This window comes from Hippoglossus stenolepis, chromosome 5 (genome assembly GCF_022539355.2).
Source record: "Hippoglossus stenolepis isolate QCI-W04-F060 chromosome 5, HSTE1.2, whole genome shotgun sequence".
NCBI lineage: Eukaryota > Metazoa > Chordata > Actinopteri > Pleuronectiformes > Pleuronectidae > Hippoglossus > Hippoglossus stenolepis.
Window position 1 is genome coordinate 18,332,569 of NC_061487.1, and position 21,040 is coordinate 18,353,608.

The 21,040-nt window shown below is 41.4% G+C and overlaps 1 protein-coding gene and 1 pseudogene across 2 annotated transcripts; one reads left to right on the forward strand and one right to left on the reverse strand.

Moving 5' to 3' along the window:
- The first annotated feature begins 2,068 nt into the window (after positions 1-2,068).
- On the forward strand, positions 2,069-16,634 carry LOC118109708 (ras association domain-containing protein 8). Of its 2 annotated transcripts, none has more exons than XM_035157046.2 (6): positions 2,069-2,472; positions 8,480-8,681; positions 10,509-11,308; positions 11,508-11,705; positions 12,431-12,569; positions 14,713-16,634. In XM_035157046.2, the coding sequence occupies exons 2-6, from the start codon at positions 8,579-8,581 to the stop codon at positions 14,826-14,828; spliced, it is 1,356 nt and encodes a 451-aa protein (XP_035012937.1). In that variant the 5' UTR covers positions 2,069-2,472; positions 8,480-8,578; the 3' UTR covers positions 14,829-16,634. The 2 variants fall into 2 exon arrangements, with proteins under 2 accessions (XP_035012937.1, XP_035012938.1); XM_035157047.2 differs by having other exon boundaries at positions 2,070-2,472; positions 10,509-11,302.
- A 1,533-nt stretch (positions 16,635-18,167) lies between these two features.
- On the reverse strand, positions 18,168-20,768 carry LOC118109842 (annotated as a pseudogene).
- Between the last annotated feature and the right edge of the window lie 272 nt (positions 20,769-21,040).

Genomic DNA, 21,040 nt, shown 5'->3' on the forward strand with positions numbered 1-21,040 from the left:
TGACAAACTTATATGATGCACTGTTATTGACTAACCCGTCCAACAGAATTCAAATGTTTGTAAAATAAATGTTTTCACATAAAAGCATCAATAATTCCACATTAAGAATAGAAATTAACAACTCTGGCAGATAGGTCACTTGAACAAGAATTCATTCCTATTTACAACCGCCTTCATCATCACTCTGTATTTATATCACTATGGATATGCAGTTTTATATCACTCACATAATTTACTGTCAGTTATAGTTTGCAAATGAAAATGTAGTTTAACATTCAGCTCTTAAAATTAATATCTCTTCTTCGGCTCATTTACACAGGTTTATACAGCACACAGTAAAAGCTACAATATGAAAGCATTGCAGTGAAATATACTGCTTACAAAATGTGAACTACAGAACAATAATATTTGCATAAAATTAATAAAAACACCAGAGAATAAAACTGCCTTAATTTGAATATTTTAAAATAATTGATTAATCAACAGTAATCACAGATGTACTTGATGACATAAACAATGGCTGAAATTCATGCAGATATTGGGACTCACTGGAATGTACCAATGCTTAATGGAAAAATACATTATTGACTTTGTTTAGTTGAACGTCAATGCTGTGAAAAATGTCTTTAGCTGCATAGTTTTGAGAATGATTAGCCAAAGATTAAAATGGCTGTTATGAAAGATGTCATTTCACTTATATATAATGAAGCTCATCTTTCTAGCATTATGAAAGTCTGTCACTTTGATTTAACTAGACTTGATGAGTAAAAGCACTTAAACCTGTTGAATACAGCACCCTGGTTCATAGAAACCCAGCAGACTCCTGAGAGAGAAAAAAGACATGACAGCTCGAGCTGACATTTCATTTCAATAGGAAGGTCTATTCTGTCACAAGAGGGCAGTAGGCCTCCATTTATACATGGTCCCATGGTTCATCAGCTGCGCCACTTGATTCTAGGATATTAATCCTTTGCTTTTGCAAATATAAAGAATGTGTGAGGTGAAACAGAAAAAACTATATTATACTTGTTCATTTATGTAAGTTGACTTGTGAGAAAGGCTTTTTCTATTGTTTGTGACACTTATCATTGTATTTAATTATGACAAACACTTGATCTGTTCTTCTATCCAATTTTTCACTTATGGTATATTCTGGCTAATGTGTCTTGTTTCAAGTGCACGATATTTAAGTCATTTTAATATAATGTGTTGTAATTTAAAATTAATCATCATTAATCCTTTTTTTAGGATTATCCTGCAGTGCCTTTGAATCAAAGCAATGCACATGTTTCATTGTTTTCAAAAGTTCTGCTTTGAAAACTGTCAATACTGCACATTGGACACTATGTATTTCTATTAGTCCAAATACATGATACATTAGACTTTTATAGTGATAGTGGCTGACAACCACCGCTGATCATTTCCTAGCTCTATGACTACATTCACACGGCCCGCCCCAAATGGCCCGAATCAGATTTTTTTATTTGGGAAGGCACCCTGCGAAAAGAACCATGGAAGACAGCTGTGAAGGAGGCAGTCAGTCGAGGGACAGTGAGGTCTAAAACCTGACTGACTACTGTGGAACGTCTGTACAAGCAAAACTTGAGTGGCCGTATGGTGACCAGTCTGTGTACGCTCACGTCTGTGGCCTCAGTGTTTATTACCGACTTCTTCTCTGTGTTTACATGCCGAGTGTACCTTGGGGAAGATACTGAACCCCGAATGGCCCATAGATGGACTGTATGAATGTGTGTGAATGGCAAAACTGTACCGTAAAGTGCTTTGAGTGGCCATCAAGACCATTCAAATCCAGACCATTTACATTAGGGCCATGACCAGTTCACATTGGAGTCTGATCCTGGCCACATTTTAAAAGATAAATGTGAACAGCTACATAAAAAAAATCAGATCAGGAGGAAAAACAGACGTGAGCAGTGAGTCTTGCAGTGTGAACGCAGCTCTGTGTGAGTATCTAATGGAGGGAGGTGTTTAAACGTCCTGGAAGTGTAGGAGTTGTCTGCGGGCTGTAGGTGGCCCCTCGGCCCCTCGGCCCCTCCGCCCCGGCAGAGTGTATTGCAGCTTTAAAACAGTCCACAATGCCTTGCGGTGTCCCACTTCCAATGCACAGTATTTACCAGCAGGAGTATTGAAACGGGGAGAGGGGCAATTTCCGCAGCGACCGCAAAACACCAGCGCGCAGACCCTGGACGGGCTCAAAGTTTCGGACCATAACACAGCAGTCGTCTGTTTTTTCGGTCACGTCCGCAGCCTGGAGTCGTGCGTCGCGTTTTCTGTCGTCCCGCAGCGAAACGTTACTTTGTCGCAGTTGGTCTGAAGTGATTCACCGGATGATGGTGAGAGGAGAGGAAACGCTCTCACCGCGGAATTGACGTCTTTCACCTCCGGTTTCCCTTCGTGAACTTCTCCCGGGATAAGGAGCCCTCGAGCCGGACCGTATCTTGCGCAGTGAAGGTGAGATATGAGCGGAGATAACGGTTTGTTGGTATAACGGTGATGGCTGGATGTGGAAGACGCGTCGTATAGTTGTGACGCCGGATAACGGAAACATTTCTGTAGTAGAATAGTTCTCCTGCTCCGGGAGACCACTACAGCTAATTATCGCCATTTCTCCAACCTCGTCTTCCTCCACAGCAACTCTGTGAGGCGGTGGTGCCTTTTAATACTAAAACTAATACTGGAAAACACCACTGAGGTCTTCTAGGATGTTTAGTGGCTACTATTGTTTTCTAAGTGTGTCCTCATCTGCTACCTGGCTCAATACAACGATAATTATCGAAATCTAATTTTCCTCGATAGCAATAGTCAAAAGTTCAATATACATCGATATATTATTTATCAATTGAACAGCAAAGTAAGGAGGTAAATCACATAATTGATCTTCCTCCGATTTGGAAAAATGTTTTGCTGTCCACCAAGCATTTGTCATTCTCTGTCCATGAAAAAGAGTTTCAAATCAGTCTTTAAACTTTAAAGAAACAATAATTTATCGTGATAATTATCGATATTCATTGATATGAATGTTTCTTCTTAACTTTTTTGGCCATATCGCCCAGCCCTATATTTGACCCCACGAAGGCATTGGTTTATTCTGCCTTATAATAACTTCAGTAAAATATTTACTTTAATGTTTACTTAAATTGTTATTATTCCCCACATAACTGTGTCTCTCCAGATTGAGCCTCTTCTGTAAACACTACAACCTCCCATCTTCTGAAATGTTTATATTTATCAGTACTCGTGACAGAGTCATTATTTTAAAAAGTCAGCCACAGTTATTTCTATCTATAACTTCTTCTCTAATATACACCAGGTGTAGCAGAACCAACCTGTGGAGTAGCTGCATTCAGTCAAAACGCTGTTTTTGTCTTACAGCCTCATGCTTTGTGATCTACGAGGATTGCTTTATTTTGGTAATAGAATCATGTAATTCAGTGGCCTTTGCTGTGTTTACTGGTGTCAAAGCACCATGAAGACCAGGCTGCTAACTAAACTTTCACAGACTGGAAAAAATAGGTTAAAAAAGAAAAGTTTTCCCACTTTACTCATTAATCTTCTGTTACAGCTGCTGTTGTTAAAACCATTTTCGCTCTATATAAATGCTTATATGTTGGAGTGTGATTCAGCTACAAATGGTGTTTTACAAACCGCTGGAACATGTAAACTGAAGCCTCGGAGGCCTCTTATTTTTATTTTTTTTTGCCCCACTGTGCCCCAGTGCAGGAGCCTGCTGCCTATGCCCTGCTGGCTCTTCAAAGCTGGATAGAGAGCAGGGAACATGGCAAGGGAACAAAGGCGGCATTATAGCTGGCTGAACGTGCCGTCCAGATGTTCGAGATCCTGCCAGCGCTGACCTCCCAAATAGGGGAATAGGGGAGGCTGCTCCAGCGCCTAATAGTTTAATATCAGCCAGGCAGAGAGAGAGGGAGCGAGAGGGGGAGGCTTGCTCCGGGGCAGGGGCCACTGGAGCGCTCTCGGGAGCTGTGGGTTTTGTGTATAGCGTGACTGGAAGTGGGTTTAATTCCAAACACTCCAGCGTACAGATTGGTGCAACAGCAAAAATTAGGAGTTGGAGCTAAAATTCTGAAGAGGTGCTGGCCAATGCTAGCACCTTTTTGTCAAAATGTTGCGGTTTCTTTGGCTTTGTATGTAGTTGGGCTCCCACTCACTGTTCTCAAAAAACCTGACACGCAAAAAAGGTGAGTTTGAATGGTCTTTCATCCTCTCTGAAATGTACAATGCCCCCTTCAACTGCATTTAAGTGCATATTTATCTTTATTGCACCCATTAGGTCTTGTAAAAAAGAAAACAAATAGAAAACCGTTGGAAACTTGGGTTCATCTTTTTAGTGCTTGAGAACCAGCAGCTGGATTTTGCTCATTTCCTTTATCCAGAATGTTGCAGTGAACACACTTCAGCTTGGCTTCAGTTCGTTGAAGTGTCACCGTGTAGCTGTTGCATGGTGCATAGCAGAGATCACAGAGTGGACAGACCCATATAGCTTTCTTATCTCTTAGTCATGGCCTGTTGCATTCTCACAGCCCAGGAATGCATACCCAGGACGTTATCAGTTTCCACTCTCCAGGATCAAGGCCCATCTCTGGCAGCAGTCTTTGCCATGTCCTGTTGTGTTTATATTTACAGAGAGTATTGTGTACGGGCCCGGCTGGCATGTTGACGATGAGGGACAACTTTATCTTGTTCCCACTGTAAGACTTTTAACCAAGGGGCTGTGATCCTCACAGCGTGTTGTGCAATAGTTGCTCACTGTTGCCACCCAAATATACCTGATGGCTCAGGGATTAGTCTGGGCCGGTAGCTCTTGATGACAATCTGAAGGAACTGAATAGGAGGAAAAAAAGATTTATCCAATTTGTTCCAACCAAGTTACCACCAGTTCCTCCAAAGTAAACCAGTGTCTGTCTCTGGCTGCTCACAGAAATCTACTTCACAACAGATCTGTTACCAATTACAGCCGCGTATAAATTGCTAGTAATTACATGTTTCTCTACAGGGAGTGCAATTTGAATTAAAGTTTGGTTAGCAATAGGGAAAGGAGGTTTAAAGACTAACAGACTGCTGTTTCTCCAGTCTTTAAGAAGTATCCCATTGTCTTTAATTAAAAGCAGTGTGGGAGAGTTTTGCATGTCAGAATCGTGTAATAGATTAGTTATAATTCTTCATTAGCTAACTGGATATAAATTCCTTCAAACTCACAATGAGTAAACCTCCGTGCTGCATGAAATGGATGTGTTGTTTTCCCCCTCTAGTGAACAATGGTCAACAAGTCGGCCGGGAACCAGAGGGTAATGGCATCTATTCAGGGTGGTAGAACTTGTGGAACATTAGTGATTAGTGATTTCCTGTGAGATCATTTTTCTCAGTTTTGTTCAGCTACTGCCCCACAGTGAGCTCTCCGGAGTAAAACGCACTCTTGGTTTTGTTTTTTAACGTAATGAACGCCCATTTTGTTTTCCCCCTTGTTCAGCAAAGTGTTCAACTGCACGATACACTGGCCAGTCTGTGATTCCTGACTGTAAATCCACCAAAAGAAGCCTTTGTTTTTTAAAGCTCCTACATTAAAGACTCCTCAGTATGTCTTAGAGGGTACTGCAGTGCGTTGGTCATGTTAGAGCCCCCACAGTAGCATATGGTAGGTTGTTTACACCAGCAGCCAGTGGAAGTCTTTTCACTGCCAGCTCAGTGTCCTCATGTAGGCCTGGAGAATTGTCACCAGCAGCCGGGTAGTGCAGCGGGCAGGCTCACACACCTTGCTGCTCCGAAGGGGGGATGCATCTCGAGTCAACACCGCTCAACCGACTGAAACAAATGAATGCGGGGGCTGAAATCATCTCGTGTCGGAGGTTTTACTGCAGGAGTTGATCATCTCTCAACTGAGCTTAAGTAGAATTCACAGGGAATTTAAGCCCTCCTCTCGCCTCATGAAATGCTCCTCTGGCACAAGACGAGCTGCACAAATCAGGGAGCGGGCATCTCCCCAGGCTGTGGCTTTGACAGGCCCGAGGAATGGAGCTCGCAGGGCTCAGGGTGGCACTCTGCCCCACGCCACTGTGCCTGTATCATAAGTTAGGTTTTCTGGGTTAGTGTTAATGAATGTACAATAAATGTTTCGAGTCTGGGGCAGAGTGAGTGACATTTGTAAATGCCCCCCTGAGTTTTCTCTGAGGAAGAGACCTTGGATAAGCCTGTTTGTTTTGTCTCTCTGAAATGTTCTGCTTTGGCTGAGTACTCTCCTTTTTATTGTTTGTGCATTTTGATAAAAATTAAAGTTTCATGACCATTCCCAATGCACAGAAATTCATGTAGTGCTCTGTGTTTATCCATTTTGACTCGATGACATTAGTCTTTACAAGTGTTGTAAAACACAGGTAGTATTTATTTTTCTTCTTCCGCCTCCAGAGTATCCAAATGTTCTCTCTGGCTAAATCCCCTGTGCCTGCTTTGCATCAAGACTTCTCATCCCCATTACTGTTTCCTCATCCGCCCAGAAAAAAGGGTTAAACAAAATGGTGACAGGGTTTTGGGTCACTGCAGAAAAATCTTGCTTGGTGCCGTGCCTGAGTGTCTGACTATTTTCCTGTTCCTCTCCATCCTCCATCCTTAACGCCATTTAAGGTCAGTCTGAATGAACGACAAAAGCACTTTCCAACCAGCTGTGAATACGCCAAGAATAGAGTGATCAAGAGTCTGGCCGCCGACAAAGGTGACACTTGCAAATTCACAGGCTGTACGTACTGGATTGATACAAAATGTGTGCACTTGAAACACATCTGGATAGTGGCAAGAATTCCAACATTTGCTGTCGTCTTTTCTCAAAAGTCAGGATTTGTTAATCAGACCAAACAAGTGACTTTTATGTCAGCTTGGGAACGAAGGACTTGTGATTGACCTTTTAAAAAGTAAACGATTAATTGATCAAGTAAAAAAATCGACTGAATAACTACAATAATCAATCATGAAAATAATGGTTAGCTGCAGCTCTGGTGGTCTCTCTCTCTACAGATGTTACCTCGCAGCACGGCTTAATGTCTTAACCACATTTGGAGAAGCAGTGGGTTGTGGGTAGGACTGGCTGGTGACTTTGAGTGTGGAGAGAATCCGTGGGCCAGGGGAGGTGTAATTAGTGGGGGGTTGGCGAACAATAGGACCTTTTGACTCGGCGGTGGAGGTGCAGTGAAGGTTAGATCCAAGGAGAGTGATACGGATCTGGAGAGATGCCACTCATTCTCTTCCTGTCCTTCAAGAACGTTTCGAAGGATCTGCTGCTTTTAATGGCTTTTTCGTAAGCTCTCGCTGGTTAACCTTCACATTTTAACATGTGCTTTCTAAGTCCGAGACAAGCTTCATGTCATGAGGCTCCATCTCTCATGTTCAGTTGTATCCTAGTAATCAGTAGAGATGTTCCTAGTAGTAAATAACAGCTTATATGATGTATTTATCAGCTGTATGCTACTAAACCTGAATGAAATTGATTAATTCTATTGTCGATGGCCTGGCTTAGGTTATACCATTTGAAAAACAAAAACATACAGAGAATGAATGCCATAGAGCTTCTTTTATTATCTAGATTGAGAGTCACAACTGAAAAAGAAAATGCAAATGTATTAATCTAGGAATACACTTCAATTACTTGAAACTGAAGTGTTGCATATGTTACACGTCGCTGTTTAACTTGTGGGACTTCCCAGCGTGAAATGTTTCCAAATTGCTGACATTTTACCTAGGTCTGATTAACGCCACTCTGCATCACTCTAAGAACAGTACTTGCCAGTGGCAGTGCAACCTAACTGCTGTTTTGGAACGGACAAGAAGACGTGATTCCTGGGGAAATTGCAGTTTTATCTGGGTGAAACCAGTATACTTACAAAGACACGATATTCGATCGATACATAGATATGAGTACTTGCTGATGCCAAACCCAACATTTTCAATGCTGGCATCGGTGTCAGAACATCTCTTGACACTCTCTTTCCTTCTTTTTTACCTTACTTTACATGTTCTGCCTTCTCTGTTTCCCTCTCTCTTCCTGTCCTTGTCTTCCTGCTCTGTCTTCGCTGCCTCTATCTAATTCTTTATACAAAAGCAGGAACTGGGCTTGGAAATGTGTCTGCGCACACTCATCTTGCACCCCCAACAGACATGTACCTATTCATAGAGAAGAACAAAACAACAGCGTTATGGCCAGCTGGTCTTGGCAGGTCTGTCTCTCCATTCTCAACTGGGCAACCCTCATCTTACCTAAGCTGTTGCTAAAATAGCCTGACTGCACCTTGTAGTTTCTGCTTATTTCACTACTTGTGTTAGCCAGTATAACCAAAAGGCGGAGCTGTTTGTACATCTAGTAAGACTTTTATCCTTAAAGCCGACTGAGCATCATAACTCTGGCCATGATCACATCCTGACTAACCGTTTCCTGTTTTCCCTTTTGTTTCCTCCCCAGTGAAATACCTAGAGGGGTTTCAACTGCCCTGCACCGCTGGAGCCTTCAATAATGTCGGGGCCAACACATCACAACCGGCCTCCTCGCTTCTGACCCAACATGGAGCTCAAGGTCTGGGTGGATGGAGTCCAGAGGGTCGTCTGTGGGGTCACTGAGGCAACCACGTGCCAGGAAGTGGTGATCGCTCTGGCCCAGGCTATAGGTTTGAAAAAAAACACACACACTTAAGATTGAAGCTGCCATTAAACCTTTAACTGCACTATCTTGGTCTTAATGAATCAGGCTACACCATCATAGAAAATGTCCTGTCATGTTTCCATCTTACTCAGAGAAGGCTACGTATATGAGTCAATCATCAGAATTCATAAAGGACACGACTGCTATTTAAAGAAGTGATGTTAGTTGGTAAACTTTGGGTTGCAGTATTGATTCAATGGTTGTATAGTTCTGATGGAATTGATAGGTAATACATCAGATTTGAGTGTGATCTACGTTTCATTGGGAACAGTATTACTTGAACAGAATGATTCTTAATCAGGTGCTACTTGATACAGAGTTAGTACTGTTGTTAAAGAATAGGGATATTGTTTAGTTACAAGATGCTACTTTTCAAGTAAAGCAGAAAACGTACAGACACTCAGTAAATGTGTGCAGTGCAGTGTAGCTCCTATGTTCATCTGTTCATCAACACATTTCGCGTCACAGTCTTTTTACCCCAAAATAAATCAGAAAGTTGGCCTGATGATTTATATGTTGTTCACATTCATTGCATTTCCGTGGAGAAAACTTCCCCAACGTTCTTCACACTTACAAAACAATGGATTCATCAACCCACAACTGTAATCTGGGTTTGCAGCTCTCCAAAAAGCCTTTTGTTAAGTGAGAAGAAGTTGTCATGAAGCACATAAAGAAGGAGTCTCCTGCCTACATGTTCAGCTCCTGCTGATATTCAGTGGATCTAGTCAGAGGCTTTATTGGTTCTCTAATCAACCCCCCCCTTTCCCATATGGTTCCTTCAGGAACGGGGGCACTTGAGCAGACTTTATTGACATCACTTCCCACAAAGCGCGGGGTAGTAGGAGGGAAAGTCTGACTCATCGCTCTGTGTCCTGCCAAACTGAGAATGCAGCACTTCTGAGCCCCGTCCTCTGCCGTCACAATATATTAAACCATATACACGATAATAAGTCAACATTGATCACGTTGATTACACATTACTTCAAGTGTTGTGTATAGGTTATTAACACTGAATCATATGTGATGTAAAGATGTTTCTCTTAGTGCTCAAGCCACAGAGAAACACTGTTACACCAACCAACCTATAGATCTATATAGTTCTTATACTCGTATTGTTCTACTTTGTAGACTGCGTTTTGCTCTCCTCACTTATAAAACTGCTGCAAGCCGTTTTCAGAAACCACAATTTCAACTTTCAAGTGGAAAAATTATGGAACATTACACCAATGATATTCCTCTGTCTGCTGAATATTTAAGCAGACAGTTGTGTGCCAACCAGAGACTGTATGGACGACATTTCTCCACTCCCTCCCACTATCCAGAAACAAAGCCAAAATATCTCATCTTATTTGGAGCCACTCTGCGCAGTAGTGATCGGGGATGAAACAGTGTTGGGGGGTTTTGGTGATACACGCGCTCAAACAGTCGTGAGTCAGACTCTGAGCTGTCATCATGATGTTACACCTTGTTTTTATAGCATCAAATAACTCATTAAAATAAGATGAGAACTTGTTAAACCAGAAACAATCTCTGAGCAAAGTCTATTTGACGTTTACTGTATAGTCTGTTCCATGTCCCATCTCCCAACATGGAGGAGACCGGATTTATGACGTCGACCTCAAACAGCCACTAGGGGGCGATCAAGACACTTTGGCTTTTCTTTAGGGGAGCCATCGTGTTGTCCATCTTCACGGTCTATGTTTCCAACATGTTAGTTCCATAAGCTGGTAGTGTATTATAGCTGTGTTTCTATGTTTTTGACTTTCATAACCATCTATTGTGATGTTTACAGGTCGCACTGGGAGATACACTCTTGTAGAGAAATGGCGGGACACGGAGCGTCACCTCGCCCCTCATGAGAGCCCTGTGGCCTCTCTGAACACTTGGGGCCAGTATGCTGGTGATGTCCAGCTGATCCTGCACCGCACAGGCCCCTCCCTAACTGAAAGACCCCCCTCCGAAGGGCCCACTTTCAGGGGACCTGAACGCGGGCTGCACCGGCAGAGCCTCCCTCCCCTAGCAAAGCTTCGTCATCCCAACGACCGCTCCCTCCGGCGCCGCGAACCGCGCCGCAAGTCTCTCACGTTCACCGGTGCGCCCAGAGGACTGAGGGAGATACTGAGCGGGGGTCGCATCGGGGAGGCTGAGGCCAAAAGGAGACTTCTCCTCGGAAACAGTGGGAATCACCACCATGGAGGTACGGCCATCGGGACTGCATCTCCCAGCCTGTGGGCCTGTCGCATGGAAGATCTGGTCAGACTGGTCGGTCTACAGAGAGAGACTCTCAACGTGCTGGAGAACAAGCTGGAGGCCTATGAGGCTGAGCTGCAGTCCTGGGCTGAGGGGAGAGGGGTGCGAGGTGGAGTGTGCATTGGAGACCCAGGTGCAGGAGGAGGCCTGATGGAGGAGATCCTGAGGCTGGAGAAGCACCTGAGGAAGAATGAGGTGGAGATGGAGGAGGAGGAGTTTTGGGCCACTGAGCTGCAGATTGAGCTGGAGAGTGAGAGGCAGCTGGAAGAAAGACTGCAGGAGCTCCGAGGACGCCTGCAGGGCTGTGAACACGACATTGAAGAAAAACTGTCAATGGTACAGGTGTGCTATATCTGGGATAAAAACATGTTTTTGTGTTGAAAGATTTGGAAGGAAAAAGTTGAAAGATATAACCAGCCAAGAAATAAAGAATAGTTGTTTCATTACATCATAGTTGCCTTATTATTACCAGATGTTCTAGTAATGTCTGTGTATTGTCATAGTTCTTCTTTTTCATGAACTGTTTTTGTTGTTCCATCAGGGTGTGGAGGCCGGTCTGGAGGAGGAGCGGCTGCAGAGGGAGCGGCAGGAGACCCAGTGGGTTAGTGAGGCAGAGGCTCGGGCTCAGGTCCTCAAGGTTAAAACAGAGCTGAAAGCCCAGGAGAGACAGGCTGTGCAGCTGGAGAGTAGCTGCAGAGCCGTGGACAGGTCCCTTGGACAAAGCAGTAAAAAACTGCAGGTGAGCATTTAAACACCTATTTTCGCTACCCGAGATTTTTAACAAAACAGTGCTGCAGGGTGTTGCAGTGATGAGACAGATCATCCTTCAAGAAGATGCCTTTAAAGGTTTCATATACACGTTTCATTGACACAAGATGGGTGTTGCACAGAGCTTCATAAACACACAACCAGAAGCACAACAGATTAAACTCACACTATCTTTAAGAGACCTTACAATAAACAGTCCATCTAGATGGCTGCTGTGCGGACTAGTAAAATAGATCCATCAAATCTCATCCGCTGGTTGATGTTCCTGTCGTGTCTGAGCCTCTGTGTGACACACCACATTTACTGATTAGTATGGCTAGCACCTTTTAGCTGTGTGTAGCCCATAGACTGGTTCTAACAGCACTGTGGCAGGTGACAGGTGAGTTCTGAAAGATGTCACAGTGCGGAAAAGGGGTAAAATTTAGGGTGTCCACATGTGTGTAATTCCTACATCACTACCATCTTTCTTTATAACATGAATGTGCACCAGACCAGCAACCAAAACAAAGAACATGGCTGCCCAGATCACAAACACAGGGTGGGACATCATTCTCTGCTATACCTTTACATGTTGGCTGCTGTATTATATATATATATATAACCTCAGTTTCTTGTCATCTGTGCCTGTAGAGGTCATATTCAAGCTGCTGTTAACGATTTACTGTTTCCTAAATGATTGTGATTGTTTCATTGAAGGACATGCAACATGATCTGGAGCAACTGACGAAGGAGCTGAGGCAAGTTAACCTGCAGCAGTTCATCAAGCAGACAGGCACCAAAGTCACGGTGCTGCCAGCCGAGCCCAGCGAGGATGAATGTAGCCACATCACTCTTGGTAAGCATGATGACGATTTTTTTATTCTCCTACTCAAAAAGAAATCTTCATCTTTTTGTCAGTTTTTCAATCCTCCCAAAACCATGCATCTTATGGTGTTTAATCGGTCTCAAAAACCACGCACATAAAAACCATGCATGTGATACAAATGTGCTCTGTGTGCACACGTGGTCCTTCAAGCACTAGGCTATGATGAGCGCAAGTTCAACCATCCCTGTGTAATCGCAACTGCAATCTCTCGCTCAGCAACCCGACTTTTCAGACTTTGGAGGAGGAGACAGGGGCTTACAGCTCATTTGATCAGTCACTTACAACATCCTGAGAGACTAAGATGCAATTTTTAATTTGGCTTTGGCTGCCATTCATCGAGGTGACAAATAGCTCACTTTCAATTAAATGGCAGTTTGACTGTGCATTAGTGAAATAATTTGTTTCCATCTAGAAACGTATTATTTTTCTACCTAATGTCTTAGGACTGCTGAGAGAAAATGACTTAGCTGTGAGAGAGAGAGAGAGAGAGAGAGAGAGAGAGAGAGAGAGAGAGAGAGAGAGAGAGAGAGAGAGAGAGAGAGAGAGAGAGAGAGAGAGAGAGAGAGAGAGAGAGAGAGAGAGAGAGAGAGATATATAAAGTGATAAAGTGAGGAGGGGGCAATGAAGTATTATATTAGTTTTTACCCACTCCAGTTGCAGTTATAGTCTCCATGCCAACAGCTGCCAGGATACAGGCGGACCTGGTGTCATTCCTTCACTATACTTTCTCCTCTCCACTCCGTCCGTCACACTGTGCCCCTGTCACATGTTTCTGTGATGGCATTATAGGACCAAAGCTCTGTCGTCTCACAGGAGACCAGCACAGAGCAGTCACAATGCAACAGTGGCTCATCACATCAAATTGACGAGCTGCTTATATAGTTTAAGGGGAAATTAGATAAGTGCATTATGTGAAGTAACAAGGGACGTAACCACCAATTTGTAAAATTAAGCCCTCCGGGCAAAGAGGTGCTTATCCACTCCTGCAAAGCAAAGTTTATAGGCTGAAAAAGAAATATACAAACTTAAAAATAAATCCGTAGCACAGAAATAAATGTGTGAATCCAAATGAAGCACAAGCATCAAGTTTAAGCTCTACTATAGAGCACTAATGAATTATTTAGTATTCCGCATTCCCTCTGCATTAAAGAGCAAGTAAATGCAGTGTATGGGATTTCATGTTTGACTTAAACTTGATTGAACAATTTTAATCCACTGTAGTCGTAAATTAACTGGGTGGCTGTGTGAAACAGTGGAAGGTAACCTGATTTGATTTTTGGCTCAAATCCTTAACACAACAGTTAACACAGCCTTAATCAAACTTAAATATTTGACCTCTCCCAAGAGATTTTCTTTCTGCGTGACATGCACTTCATAGTTGCATTATCAAACTTCATGGTAATGGTTTCCAATTACGAAAAGTAATGAGTTGAGTGCTCATGTCCTTCTAGTAACCTTCTACTTCATGTGTGTAAAATCTTTTGTGCTGGGCCATAAACCCATTGCATCTGCTGATTCACTGCACGGCTCAGCAGTGGCCCCTGGTGGCAAAGATATCACATAGCACAAACATGACATTTATTTTGTTATCAGGGAATGTATTGGTACTTTTTAGGAATGTAAATAAACAGGGCACATTTAAAAACAATGTCAATTTATAAAGAAATTCAACAAAAATGTTTTTCTTTAATCTAAGAAAATCACAGGAAAATATTTTTTGCTCAAATGCTTAATTTTGACATTTTACCAAATCTTGAGGTCTTCATCAGTAAACTGCAAAGTATATTGTTTGCATGTTCTCTCCAAGTCTGTGTGGGAGTTTTCTCTGGGTACTAAGGCTTCCTCACACAGTCCAAAGACATCCAAAGGGTTAGGTTAACTGCAGACTCTAAATTGACCGTAGGTGTAAATGTGCATGTCACTGGTTGTATGTCTCCTGCGTTAAACCAACTTTCTAGGTTGTGCCACAATTCTTGCTCAATGCCAGTTGGGATTGGCTCCAGCTCCCATGTGACCCTCAAAGTAATAAGCGTAGATAATGAATGGATGGATGGACTTACATTCAGTGTATTGTTTTAAATGAATTGTCTGTTGTTCTCTTGTTAAAATTCAGTTCCCCTCACTGGCTCTCTGAAGCGCCCTGTCTCAACCCATACGATGTCTGGTCACCTGCGGGTCCTCCACAACCCTCTCACTTCTGGCCTGAACCCAGAGGGGATCTACGTGTGAGGCCGCTCTGATTGGAAGGAAACGCATCTCGTTTTACCTTCCAGAGCCCACATCACCCCCCCAACCCCCCGAACCCATCAATGCGTGGGAGTCGTATAGTACAGGATACCTCAGTAGCACACTACTATGCACTGTTGTTTCAATCACCTGGAGGCAGCCGTGACTGTAAAGACTCAGATAGTGGAGGAATGATGTCGATCATGGAATGGAAGTCATTTAGCACTTAGTGATGAGCCGTCAGAAGTTAGAGCATGAAGAATACAAATGTTCAGACGTCACTGAACATGTCAGGACTCTCTAAACATCAGGCTGATGTGGACTTTATTCATGGACATATCCACTCAAAGTACTTTTACTCTCACTTTAGTACCTGCTGAATGATTTGTAATGTTTTCTCACAAGCATCATGATTGAGAACTGTTGCCTTTTGAACAATATTCTTGGTATGTGAATCTATGAACTCTATATCTTTAAAATCGTGTTATCTCTGCAGTAAATGCATTTTACCTGGGTCTTATATAAGTAAAGAGAACTTCTCTTGTGTCTGTAGGAAAAGTGTCTAGATTTGATCATTTTGCATATGAGAATCTATCCCTGTAGCTTGGACTGTCTGTTCATGTTAAAACTATGCACAAATAGTTAATAGTTTTGTTACTGAAGAATGTTCCTGTCTGCGTGTACCAAAATGATCGCTTACTGTAAATGTTTTCTTACTTTCTATCATTATTAAGTGAATGATTATATTTTATTACGAAGCAGAATGCAGTGCCCTCAATCCTGCATTATGCACAAGCTGCATAATGAAGCAGTATTAATTATCCTTTTGAGCTGTTTTTTTCTTTTCTTGTTGTTGTTACACAGATTATTTTTTGCCAAATGTATTGTGCTTGTTTTTTCCTTGTGAGGATTGGTGGCCAAAGATTAGCAGGTCTTGTTGCATGATTGTCATGTTATTATAGCCATACGAGGACGTGCAGAGCAGCCACAGTGTAATAAATCAGTGTGGTGAATCTAAAAACGCAGGCATGTAATAATAACACAACGGATCGCTACAGTTACAGTGTGTATGTGTGTGTATGGAGCCAGAATAGCCAAGATTAGACGCCCCTCTTAGGTTGTAGTTCAGCTACTAATCACATCAAAGTGCCTTATATTCTCAGTAGGTGTATTGAAGAGTCATACAGTAGAGCTTTAGCGGAGACATTGAAGTAACGCTCGTAGTCAGTTAAGCTAAAAATGTTTGATAGTTGCATTAGTGCCACGTCGCCGCACAGACAGAAATGGCGAAAAAGGAAAACTATAGTTACCTTGTGTCTGTCAGTATTCTGTAAAGATGTCAATGGAAAGAACATAAATGAGAGTACTTTCCACTTTGCTACTGTATTACCATGACACCACGTGCTGTCGTTTGGATCAGCGTTGTCCACCAGGAATAAAAAAAGTTGACGTGAAAGCGAGGGGAGGGAAAAAATAAAACCTTTGTCTCTGCTTTTCAGTTGAAGGAGAGACACATTTTAAGATTCTTATCCACGATAGTCTATATTTTCAGGTGGATTTACCCTTTAAGAAACCACATGTGTGCATTTTTTTCCACCGAGGGGGATGAGACATACGTAGCTGTGGTCGCTGTTTACAACTGTATATGTTCAAGAGAACTCTTAAAAGATGTTGACTGTACATAACCTGTTTTTATTTTATTTTTTTTCCTGCCTTAATATACTGCAACATGTTGACAGATGTACGGCTGTGTCTGGCTGCTGATATGACTTGGATTGCATGTTTCAATAAACCATCTGACAGATATTATACTGTGTGTGTCACAAATGGTGTTAATGATTAATTAGGGCCCGAGCACCTCCGGTGGCAGGCCCTATTGTATTTCGAAGGATTTGTATTTCCCTTTTGGGGCTTTTTCAGGGCCTAGACATGCTCAAATTGTTACCAAAGTTTGCAGGGAATTCAAAACCCCAAAAAGTAATTGTATTCTGGAGTAATTTGAAATGGGCGACGCGACGTGACGCGACGTGACGCGACGTAACGTACAGTAACGTAACGTGACGTGACGTGACGTGACTAAAAGTACAAAAGTAACTAAAAGTACAAAAGTAACTAAACGTACAAAAGCAACTAAAAAGTAACTAAAAGTATGAAAGTTACTAAAAAGTACAAAAGTAACTAAAAAGTAACTAAAAGTACAAAAGTAACTAAAAAGTAACTAAAAGTACGAAAGTAACTAAAAAGTAACTAAAAGTACAAAAGTAACTAAAAGTACGAAAGTAACTAAAAAGTAACTAAAAGTACGAAAGTAACTAAAAAGTAACTAAAAGTACAAAAGTAACTAAAAAGTAACTAAAAGTACAAAAGTAACTAAAAGTACAAAAGTAACTAAAAGTACAAAAGTAACTAAAAGTACCAAAGTAACTAAAAAGTAACTAAAAGTACGAAAGTAACTAAAAAGTAACTAAAAGTACAAAAGTAACTAAAAAGTAACTAAAAGTACAAAAGTAACTAAAAAAGTAACTAAAAGTACCAAAGTAACTAAAAAGTAACTAAAAGTACGAAAGTAACTAAAAAGTAACTAAAAGTACCAAAGTAACTAAAAAGTAACTAAAAGTACCAAAGTAACTAAAAAGTAACTAAAAGTCAAAGTAACTAAAAAGTAACTAAAAATACAAAGGTAACTAAAAGTACAAAAGTAACTAAAAAGTAACTAAAAGTACGAAAGTAACTAAAAAGTAACTAAAAGTACAAAAGTAACTAAAAGTACCAAAGTAACTAAAAAGTAACTAAAAGTTCAAAAGTAACTATAAGTACGAAAGTAACTACAAGTACGACAGTAACTAAAAAGTAACTAAATGTACGAAAGTAACTAAAAGTACGAAAGTAACTAAAAGTACGAAAGTAACTAAAAGTAAATGTGAAAGTCTGAAAGTACGAAAAGTACCGAAAGTAACGAAAAGGAACAAAAGTAACGAAAAGTAACTAAAAGTACGAAAGTAACGAAAAGTAACTAAAAGTAACAAAGTAACGAAAAGTAACGAAAAGTTACAAAGTAACTAAAAGTAACGAAAAGTTACAAAGTAACGAAAAGTACAAAAGTAACTAAAAGGGAAACGTTACGTAACGTAATGTAATGTAACGTAACTAAAAGTTACTTGACTTGACAGTATTTTAACAAAGACACAAGTTGAAAATATGTGTTTTGAGTTAATTTTATTTTTTGACAGCCGTTCCAAAGGCTCTGACTTGTTTCAAATTAAATTGCCTCAAAACATGGACAACATTTAAATAAGTAGTCAAAAATGTCCAAATAGAATCTTCTTTTAACTGTTTCCCACAATCAAATACTGATGACTCTAATACATCAATGTATCAAAGATGAGGCAGTAGAATATATGTCCTTACAAATTCTACTAATATCATCATATCATACCTATTATCTAATAGCAACAAGTAAAGTCAATTTTTGTGTTTATATTAATTTGGTGAACTTTTTCAATGTGGACTTCTGATGTAGTTGTTGGGATGAGACAGAAGATATGATACATAAACATGTATTTATGATATATAGAGTGCTGTACCTGGACTGGCTGTAGACACCGGGGCAGTAGAAGAGAGCCGTCATGACATACTGCCGAGGACAGATGCTGCAAAGCACCAAACTGATCCCATACAGAGAGGTCAGCACGAACACCAAGAGGGTCAGCAGGAAACTGCGGTGGTTTGCCTGTCCGACACAGCTGTTTATCCTGCAACACCCCAACACAAACACACAAACACATCACAGACCCACAAGACAAAGATCTGTGAGACCCAAGCTGACCTGGATATGCCTGCTGTATTTAAAATAACTCAGTAGATGTAGTATTTGAAGTTTACATTTGAAAGACTATTGAATATTTCCTGGTCAGACTATCATGTGGGTTATTCTAGTTTGGTGGTAATAGATTCAGTATACTCACAGTATATCATGGTTGGTTCTGGAGTTTCTATCTATATAGTAAATGTGAATAATAAACAGGAAGATTAACATCATATATACATTTTATTCTTTTGTCTTTGAGGTTGTACGTCTATTGCAGACAATGAAACAATTCAGAAACTGTGCATGAGGTATAAAGAGATTTATAAAACTGACATCATCATCTTTAATGTTCCTGGCAGTGTGCAGTTCAGGAAAGTGTCTGATAAAGCTCACAAACAAATAGACACCCTGTCTTCCTGGTTGGCCTGAGACAGATCCCAGTTTACCAGTTTTCTAGTTCAAGTTTACATTTCAAGACATTTTTGCTGGGAGCAGCTTCCATTTAAAAATCAATCTTTGGATGCAAAGAGTTTTTCACTTGAGCCCCGCTCCCAAAATGTCTGTGCGCGCCTAGAGGAACCAGTGGGTACAGTAGGAGTCTTTGCTTAAGACATGAACGTTGTTGTGTAATTACATGGCAGTTATCTAATCTGTCATAATTCAATATTCACTTTCAGGATGTGGTGTGAATGTACAATTCAAAGAAGTATAAAGATGTTATAATATCAAATCCAACCCACCAGACACAGTGGTGGTCCAGATGCTTGACGCAGGATCCACAGGTTCGACAGTGTCCAGCCCGCGGGGGTCGCATTGTTTTGCACACAGAGCATCTGCTCCACTTTTCTGTCAGAGCAGGAAGAGAGGAGGAGGAGGCCGCTGATTGGATGGATCCATTAAGATGTGTAGAGTCCTTGTTAACCTCCTCACTCTGGCTGTGACAGGAGGTGGTGTGAAACCCTGGGCCTCTCTTGGTGTGAATGAGAGATCCGATGGTGAGGATCATCCCAGCAGTCACAGTGCACAGCTGCAGATGGCTGACGTCCCAACGCGGTAGAATCTCTGTGATGAAGAGGTAATACATGTAGGCCAGAGAGAACAGCGCCAGAGTAAGGAAGAGAAGAGTGCGTCTCCTCTTGCGGTGCGTGGCGTAGTAGTACCAGAGGACCAGGCTGGGCAGAGATGTCAGGATGATGATGCCCAGCAGGTAGTGCAGCGCAGAGGCAGCAGCACCAGGGCCGGGATCATGGAGATCTCCAGGTTGCCAATCAGGGCCCCGAGAACAGGAGAGTGACATCCGCTGTGAGGGGGTTTGTGTCTCAGCCACCTGCAGTGCACACATTCAGGCAGAGTTACAAACACTTGAAAATAAAAACTTAATTAGGAATGATGCTAATACACTTTCATTGATCAAACTAATAAGATGATATGAGGAAAATCATCACATGTTGTTTTCTTATTAGAAGGGTCAGGCCCTGTAATTTTAATATTGTGCTTTGGTGTGATGTCACACGTGTTTGGTTTTAAATAAACTGAAAAAGATAAATAAATGGATAAAATAAAATGAATTTATGATTAAATACATTGCAACATGAAGTCATGAAGTCTCAGAAGGATCTGGGGCCCTGGGACATTTCTTCACTCGGCCTGAACTTTATTGTACTAAAGCAGGGATTCCAAAACCTTTGAGTCCTTGATGCCCAAAATAACCGAGTCAGAGATATGTGACCCCATTATCCCAAAGGATATTTTAGCTGAGCTTGTTCACAAAAATCTCCCATGTGCAATGTTTCCTGTGGTGCTGTAAACTGACCTGCTGCAACTGATGCTATCACTCATCTGTCATAATCACCATGCATGGTTATTTACATGGTTTTATTCTAACAAGTACTTTTTTAGCTTTTGGAACAATTATGGCTAAAATATGATATTGAGAATTGCATCTAAATTGTATTTGATGTCTGTAAATCACCTTGTGACCCTTTGTGTCTCATTAAAGGTCATACTTCTTCTAACCTGTTAAAGGCCTCGTCCAGATCTTCACAGTCACAGCAGCATCCGTACTGGTAGATATCACACTCGCAGCAGCACATGGGATCATCTGGCTCCGGAGGCTTTAACTTCTCCCATTTCATTATGGCTTCCTGAAGTTCACAGGGCAACTTCGTTCTCTGGAGCGATGCACAAATGAACTACACCATTAAAACAAACTATTAGTGCAGGGAACATATCTATGGAAATGTACTGACAGAATCTATAACACAAAAACACACACACACGATCTATAACTTTGAAAAAAGCACATATATACATACATATCAACATATATATAGGAGCAATTATCGTAATTATAGAGGGTTTACTTTACATCTGAATTGGCAGCAATATTTCATCTATCTTACTGTCT